The sequence below is a fragment of the Cucumis melo genome, chromosome 4 (genome assembly GCF_025177605.1).
Source record: "Cucumis melo cultivar AY chromosome 4, USDA_Cmelo_AY_1.0, whole genome shotgun sequence".
In the NCBI taxonomy this organism is placed as follows: Eukaryota; Viridiplantae; Streptophyta; class Magnoliopsida; order Cucurbitales; family Cucurbitaceae; genus Cucumis; species Cucumis melo.
Window position 1 is genome coordinate 4,388,281 of NC_066860.1, and position 8,629 is coordinate 4,396,909.

General features: G+C 32.2%; 1 protein-coding gene across 2 annotated transcripts; it reads right to left on the minus strand.

Annotated features, from left to right (window-relative positions):
- Positions 1-3,324: 3,324 nt before the first annotated feature.
- On the minus strand, positions 3,325-7,800 carry LOC103503905 (probable GTP-binding protein OBGC2). Of its 2 annotated transcripts, XM_008468293.3 has the most exons (10): positions 7,510-7,800; positions 6,847-7,322; positions 6,552-6,643; positions 5,996-6,079; positions 5,700-5,777; positions 5,262-5,462; positions 5,068-5,175; positions 4,765-4,839; positions 4,425-4,642; positions 3,325-3,693 (listed from the first exon to the last, which is right to left on the minus strand). In XM_008468293.3, exons 1-10 carry the CDS (start codon positions 7,647-7,649, stop codon positions 3,597-3,599), a joined length of 1,569 nt encoding a protein of 522 aa, XP_008466515.3. In that variant the 5' UTR covers positions 7,650-7,800; the 3' UTR covers positions 3,325-3,596. The 2 variants fall into 2 exon arrangements, with proteins under 2 accessions (XP_008466515.3, XP_008466516.3); XM_008468294.3 differs by lacking the exon at positions 4,765-4,839 and having other exon boundaries at positions 7,510-7,675.
- Between the last annotated feature and the right edge of the window lie 829 nt (positions 7,801-8,629).

Genomic DNA, 8,629 nt, shown 5'->3' on the forward strand with positions numbered 1-8,629 from the left:
ACGATACGTATAAGTGTTTTGAACCAATTGCAATCAAATATCATAATCACACTTTGTAAATTGGAGAGAATATTTCCACATGTCTTCTTCGACGTAATGATACACCTTGTCGTTCACCTACCATATGAAATCAAAGTTGCTGGTCCAGTTTGTTATAGTTGAATGTATCCCATTGAAAGTTAACGCTTAGACTGAATGTCTAGACTATATGCATGCTTCTTCACCTTGAATTTCACTTGGTGAAACTTGTATTTTGCCTTGTCTGGACACTTGATGTCTTGCCTTGTGTTATGATCATAACACTTAAGAATCTGCTCACAGGAACTTCTCACATACTAATTAGTTCGCCTAATTATTAGCTCACCTGGTCAAAAAGCCTCTTGTTAACACACCTACTGTAAGATAATAACAAGTTAAGAAAGAAGGTTGAGTCGTAGTTCTCGCTTTCTTTAAGACATTTCGCGGCTCTGCTCTTTTTTGTAAACAGATTTATAAAGTCTCGTCATCCCCAGGATAAAACGGTTATGTTTTCCAATCAATCTTGCACTAGAAACTAATTGGAATCTCAATACTCAAATAAACAATTTTTGCTCGAAAATCTCACAAAGAAAGTTTTAAAGAAAACTTCTTGTTTTTTCTCACCCCTACAAAATGGAGAATGAACTGTGTTTTATAGGATGAGGAGACTAAAAAAAGACGTTAGGAATTAATTGGAAAAATTCATTATGGAAACGTTTGTATTTAAGATAAGATAACGTTTGAAATTAAGTATAAAAACGGTTTTATAACGGTGGTCATAAAGATTTTGTATTTAAAGAAATGAATTTAATATCATTATTACATCTCAACAATGGTGGCAAGTGTGTGACGATTATAACAAAATTCTTAACCATCTCTCCTAGGATGGCAGTTTATATGTGGAGATTAATGGATCTAATCGCCTAGCCATCTCGCTAGAATGATATCACGCAACTTGTTTGCTTATCTTCTCCCCTCTCCTCTCCGAACTCACAATTGGATGAATATTTTTTGATAATGACATCTTTAAAATTTTTCATCAAAAGTCTTGTATTTTCGTTAATAGATAATGTTAATGAGAAGTGAGCATGTTGTTATATTTTAAATCCCATCGATGTAAAATAAGTTTTCTCAACTCCCTCCTCATTTGCTACGTAATTCTCGATTCACTTAATATATTATCTTACATATACTTTTTAATCTTTCCTATAGTTAATGTTAAATTATTATTTGTAATACATATTATTGTTATTTTAAACTCCTTGATTTTTATATATAAAAAAGATCTTATTATCTTAATAGAAGCTAAGCTGTTGTTTCTCATCTTTTATGTCGTTAAATTATCTTGTACATTTATAAGAAAGATTAACATGTCTATATAATTTTATAAGTATTTCTCACTTTTCAATTGTACTCAAAATTCAAACTAAAACTTACAAATCTGGAAAAAGAAATATATATCCATGTATAATTTTGTAAACATTTCTCATTTTGCAATTATGCTTAAAATTCAAACTAAAACTTACGATTCTTTTGAAAAAATAAATATATATTCATATAAATTAAAAAGATTAGCTTTATGTGAGAGCCAACACATTCCATCATCTTATTTTTCCTATGTTACTTTAAAGAAATAATAAATAAAGTAAAAAATAAGGTTGTCTCTTTCTAGTAAGCATAGCTAACTGAACTATGGATGTCAAGAAATGAACTGAGCTATGGGTGTCAAAAAATGAACTACATCTTTACCTTCTCTTTATGTGCACTCAATCTTTTTTAGATGAGTTTCCATGTTCACATGCTAAACATTAAATTTTTGTAAAACAATTTAGGAGAAAAAATAATAAACTAAAAATACTCAATGATGTTGGTAGAAAAAAAAAATCAACAAACTCTTCATGTTACAAATTTTTTATAGTTTCAAGTCTTTAAAGTTGCATTAATCATTAATCTTTAATTAATTTCTATAAAGTAAATGAAATTCCAACTTTTCACAATTTTTAAGTTTTTTTTTTTTTAAATCTGCATGATTCCAACGTTTTTCTTAATTTACATATTATTTAAGAGTAGGGGCAAGGAGGGAGTCTTCCATAATGGATTACAATACAAAAAAAGAAAAAAAGTAAAATTGAAAACATATAGGGTTTTTATTTACAACTAGTTCTTAACATGTGCCATGCATATGACATTTGTGTTTCATTTTCATTTTATTGCTAGCTTATTCTTTTTTTTCCTAACAATTTTTTTTGTTAAGCATCTTCATTTTCAATTGATTAATTTTCCTCCCAATTGTTCTTTAAGATTAAACTCATAAATAGTTCTAAAATGTGATGATTGTTTGACAATTCTACTCTGCGTAATTATTAGAAAAATAAATTAACTATACTACGTCGCTTTACCATTCTAAATTCTAGAAACTTTTAAAGAAGAGAGTTGATGAGTGAATAGGAAAATACAAATTAAGAGAGGGTGAAACCTTAAGTTTTTTTTCTTATGTAAGTACATAATAGATATTTTTATTTCAATTGATGAGATAATTTTTTTTTAAAAAAAGAACAATATATATTTTTTCTATCACTAGAATCTTTTTCTATCGTTGTTTGTATTGGCGTTCGTATATGCCCTTATATGCTCTCATTTTTAGTGATGTTTATGGATTTATTGGATCAAACCCAATAACTTCTAGATTTGATCAACCTAGCCTAGCCTTTAGGTTGGTAGATCGATCGAACACTCAGCAACTAATGGAGATATTCTAAAGTGTATGTTTTATGTATCAACTTGAAACATCGATGAAATGAAAAAAAATTTCAAGAGATATATTTTTAAAATAAACACATCTAGAAAAGCATAAAAAACCAAAAAAAAAAAAAGAATAATAAGGAAATGAACTAAGATATTCCTTTTTATTTGGAAGACCATCCAAATTGTGTGCAAACTCCAAGGTAAAAAGGGGGGTTTTATAGCCATCCATATTTAAGAATTTCTAAAGGTTCATTCATTGTATTTTGGGTAAGAATTAATAATTAAATGAATTATTAGTTATTTCCAATTAGAAGATGACTTCTGAATTTCCTTAGCTATAAAATTGTTTATTAATTACAACTTTTCGTTTTCTTGAGCTATTAGAAGTTGGAAAGATTTTCGGTTTTTTTAGCTATTAGTTATTCATAAGTTACAATTAAATTGCCTAATCAATTCATAAAATAACCTCATTTCTTCATCTATTAGAAGTTACTTATAAAGAAAGGTCAAAAATGGGAAAAAAAATTCTCCTCATTCAAGCTTTTATATATACTATAGATATAGATAATAGAAGATGGATTAGATATTTTCTCCAAAAGAATATATATGTATGTATGTGTTATTTTATATTTAAGAAATTAGAACTTACAAATCTTACGCTCATGATATCATTTTTATGGGGTAAAGGAAAAGACACTGCCAAATGTTAATTTTCCACCCAATTACCTGATATCCCAAGTGAAATCATGTGCAACATTCTCATTGAACACCAAGAAATATTACGAGGAAGCTCAGTTATTCTTGATCTAAACTATAGTTCCTTCCGACTTTAGTTAACCACCTGCATTCATCGACATGCCTTCAGGATCTCTACACTTCCTCAATGCTGCTCGAATCTCTTTCAACATTAAACTTATATTGATACCTTTCCTGCAAATGAAAATGTCACTTTTTCAGGACAGAACGAGGGCAACAGAGAAGAATGAAGATGTTGCAAAAATAATCAACACTCCGAAGTCCTACTTATAACCTAATGTTTTATGATAGGTAAGAATGGCATGAGACCGAACATGACGTTTTAGCAGTTAGTTTGAGTTTCAACCATTGTACTTAGTAGTGAATACTTAGAACACGGATTCAATCACAATCCTATTTAAGTCTTTTCCTAAGAACTCCAGAAAGAAGAGAATTTGTAATGGGTTGAAAAGCAAACCCATGAGCCCAGGAAAACATAACTCCTCTAAATCATTCATCAGGTGCAGTCCACATTTGTTCTAAAGATGGGTTGTCATTATACCATATCTGAAACATCGTTTCTTGTACATGTCTCAAAGCACTCATGGTATCTAAAATTGTGCTGCGCTAAAAACATATACACACCCAAGTTGAGATGTGAAGCATGACAATGCCCAAACAAACGTGTTTAGGGTTTAAGAGGTGATAACTAATTGGTCAAAAGGCAAAATGAACAAGAACTCAAACAGCATGGTGAACATGAATACAGAATTTTAAGGTGTTAATCAGTCGTTGAGGGAGAGTTTTGCAGATCCTGCTTGTTGGAAGAATGGCATTAGAAGAATCCAAAAGCATAAAGAAAATGTATTGACACAAAGGAATGATGTGATCATGTCTAAAGACTAAATAAGTTGAGTTGAACTTACAGAACACTAACGCCTACGACTGAAAGAGGACGAGGATAGTCTTCAATCTCTTTATCCTTTTCATCAGCAACTGGAATTTCCGAAGACGAAACAGTTGCAAGATCGTCTTCTAGAACTGATGATTGTACACTGTTTTCAGATCCCATTTGCTCAGGATAACGATCGTCAGTTCCAATTCTCAAGATTTCTTCAGTTACGGATGGAAGCCTATTTTTGGCCTGAAATGGTTAATTAAACATTTATAGCGTGGCTTAAAAGTTAACTGAAATAATAACTGTAGTAACCATCCAACATCCAACTTTCCAAGTACAAGTGATAGAAGATTATAGAAAGCACAAACCTCAGGAAGGTCAATCTTATTTAGCACCACAACATATGGTCTTCCAAGGTAATTAGGATTGTACATCCGCAATTCCTATAGAATATTTACTTACACTTCATCAAAGAAATCCATGAATAATAAATCTTATTCAATAATGCGGCCTTGCCATCATATGATTAACCAACCAACGTTGGTCGATAACAATAAGACAATATACAACAAGACATTACAACCTTGAGAAGACTGAGGAATGAACCAAAAAGCATCATTAACACAGGCAGCAGGGCAATTTTGAATAACAAAACAAAGATGAAAACTTACTTCTCTCACAGTCCTATAATCATCGACAGGGTTCTCTGCAGCTGCATCGACAACATGAACCAACAGCCGGGTCCTTCTCAGATGTCTCAGGAAGTTGCGACCAAGGCCCTAAGAATTTGATAGGTTGGAAATTTGAAGCTTCCAAACAAACTTTGTTTGAGAAAAAAAAAATACAAAATAAACCATTGCAATACCTTACCCAAATGAGCACCTTCTATAAGACCAGGTAAATCAGCTAAAGTAGCTTCAGATTGATACATTCCTGCTCCTAAACTGGGATCGCCATCAAGGCGTCCAAGGTTTGGAATTAAAGTAGTGAAAGGATAGTCTGCAATATCAGGTTTTGCAAGCGTAATGGCTGCAAGAAGTGTTGATTTTCCAGCATTGGGAAGTCCCTACAACAAACAAAAGCGGAATAAACATCTGTTGTTAAATAGAAAAAAATTGTAACAAGTAGTTCAAACTCATGACTCAGAGCCTCACAAATGGTTTGACGAACCACCCTTTCATTTCTGAAATGTAGCCCTTGAAGATAAAGGGTAAGAGTTGTATTGTATTTACAAGTGAAATTACAGAGATATGTACCCTGCAGAAAGATAGAAAATAGGAATAAATGAACTGGATGTACTCACCACCAGTCCAACATCGGCAACTACTCGAAGAATCAACTCCAAACTGACCTCTTCCCCAGGCTGACCAAAAACCAGAACCTAAAAATAAATTATTTCCGGTTAATAAGTGAACAAAGATTTAGACAGCACAGCAATTTAAGAAAAACATCAAAGCTATGCAGAGACAGTTTTCTTTTGGAAGAATCGTTGCATTTTAACTAATTCTCGTGTGAATTTTTCGTTTCTTTATCAAGGTAGGGAACTTGTTAATATCTCACATGAATTAATACAAATATATAAACGTTCACAATCTTAACCTTATCACTTTCATCTCTCATCACATTGGAGGTCAGGGACATCATCTTTTTCCTTCTGTTCTCCGGTGTATCAATCAAGCTTATCTGTACAAAAGTTAAATAAAATTGAGAATGTCTGTAAATAATAATAATAATTTATTCTTGAGTTATCAGACTTCAAGAGTCTTACAGATACATGTCCCATTCAAGGAATTTTCAATAACATAAAAATATAGAATGTCTTCAAATACAGGAAGATAATCAACCATTGTTAGAAAGATTTGGTCTTTGAAGCTCACCCTGTTATAAATTTGGTCCCTGAAGTTCAAAAAGTTCTATTTAATCTCTTGAAATTCCAGAATGCCATGACATATTTTTCAACTCATATTTAATCACAATGACTACATTAAAGTTTCTTAAAACTTGAGGGAGTGAAATAACGTTCTTAAAGTTTAAGAACCAAATTAAAACTATGGAAACATTTAATAAACCAAAACTATATTAAAAGTTTATTTAAAAAAATTAAGCTCGGATTAGTAAAAAGTGAACAAACAAGAAAGGTTCATCATAATCATACCCCTCCTTGTCCTCCTCTAGCTACAAGAATCTCGTCGCCAGGATGAACCAGATCAGCTAACAATTTTCCTCTTTTACGTTTTACAACAGTACCTATAATATAAAAACCCACTCACACAGTTAGAAAAAAACTGCAATTATATGTGTAGTCATTTCACCAGCAAATCATAAAGCAAAAAATGGATAGAAATAAGTGAAAAGTAACATCTATGAATTTCAAGAACTAATTCAATTCATCCCATCTCTTTGCATTCATTATCAAGTTTGAACCCAAATCAACAATGCGTTAAACAAACCTATAGGAACCGGAATACGCAGAGTAGGGGCAGCAAATCCATTATGCAATTGGGAGGTCAAAACGCCCATTGCATCAACATTGCCACCACGTTTTGCATTATACCGGCTCTTGGTATGAAACTCCAGCAGCGAGTCTTTCCCTTCATCGGCATAAATTACCACGTCTCCACCGCGTCCACCCATGGGAAGAATTAGAGACCCATCAAAGTCCCTTTTGTACAAACTTTTCTTCTTCGCCTTCTCCTTCTCCTTCCCATTTCTTCCTTGGGACTTGCTCGTTTGTTGACTAGGCATGCTAAGAACTGTACCATGGCCTCCATCTCCTGAACGAACTGTTATAATAGCCTGATCAAAATACTTATGAGCTTCCTTTGTCAATGTAGCTGGGTTGGCGGAAGAATCTACGACCCTAGCTAATTTGCACTTAATTGAGCAGTAGCTCGAATTCCCAGTGAAACCTCTGTTTCGGTAACACCTATGGATAACAAAATTAATGAGGTATTGTCAAAAAAATGTAGAAGTTTGTATAAGAAATGGTAAATAAGATTCAGTATGTGCAGAATTGACTTAACGTCGTCACTTCAAAAGAAGAACAGGGATATGAGATGAAGAAAATTGATTGTTGAGCAGAAATTGAAGAGTAACCGAGAGTAGAACCAGACCTCTTGGGGAAGAAGCTAAAGGAGAAACTTCTGTCATGAACAACATACGAGGAAGAAGATGGAAGAGAAAGAATTGATACCATTATCCCGAAAAACGGAAATAATTCACAGTAGGGACTTGAGATTTTCTGCAGAATCATGAACAACAGCGAGGTGCTGTCCACCGATGAGCAAGGCCCACGTTCATGAACCAGGCCCAACTTATTTGAGCCTAAATTTATAAGCCCAAACTCTACTCCATTTCTCAAGCACAAAAAAAAAATCCACTGGACCAACCCGAATTATCCAACCCAAACCATAAATATTAGGCTGCATTTCAACTAGAATAGCCTAAATTAATATATCATTTTACAAAATGGACCTTTTTCGTTAAAAAATTTAGAAAAGTCCTAAATGGACTACAAATTTCACAAATGTATGACCTATTTACCTTAGTATCGATTTTTATTAAGAATACGAAATAAATAAATAAATAAAAGTGCATGGACATAGGCGTGAAGTATGGTAAGTAATTAATTTTATTATGGTAAGTGATTTATTAGATATTCTATATAAATATGGTAAATGATTAATTCTATTATGGCAATATTATAATCAAATTTACTCGTTAATTTTTTTTTTTATTTTGTTAAAAAAAATTTCCCTACCGATCTCTCTCTCCATCCATTCTTCCTTTTATTTTGCATTGTTTTTCATATATTTCACGTAATTATAGTATATATTTAATGTTCTCTGGTATATGTAATATTGAAGAAAACTAAATATGTTTGCGATGTAGAGACTTTGATGAAAGAATTGAAGATCTAGGGAATTGTATGAAAAAGTGGTTGAATGGGGAGGATATGTTAAATTTATTTATGAATAGTATTATGAAATAATACATTGTATATTTTATGAATGAAAGGTTGTGTTTTCAATTTGTTAAATTGGTTTGGGAAATTGCCAAAAATAGGTTAAAAAATGAGGGTTAAATGACTTTTGGGATAACTTTTCAAAATGAAGAGTTTTAGGACAATTTAGGTGTGAATGGACAAAAATGCCCTTCATTAAATTTATCTTTCTCTTTTCCTTTCCCTCTTCCACGTTCGCTTTCCCTTCTCTTTCGCGTAGAACACCTGAA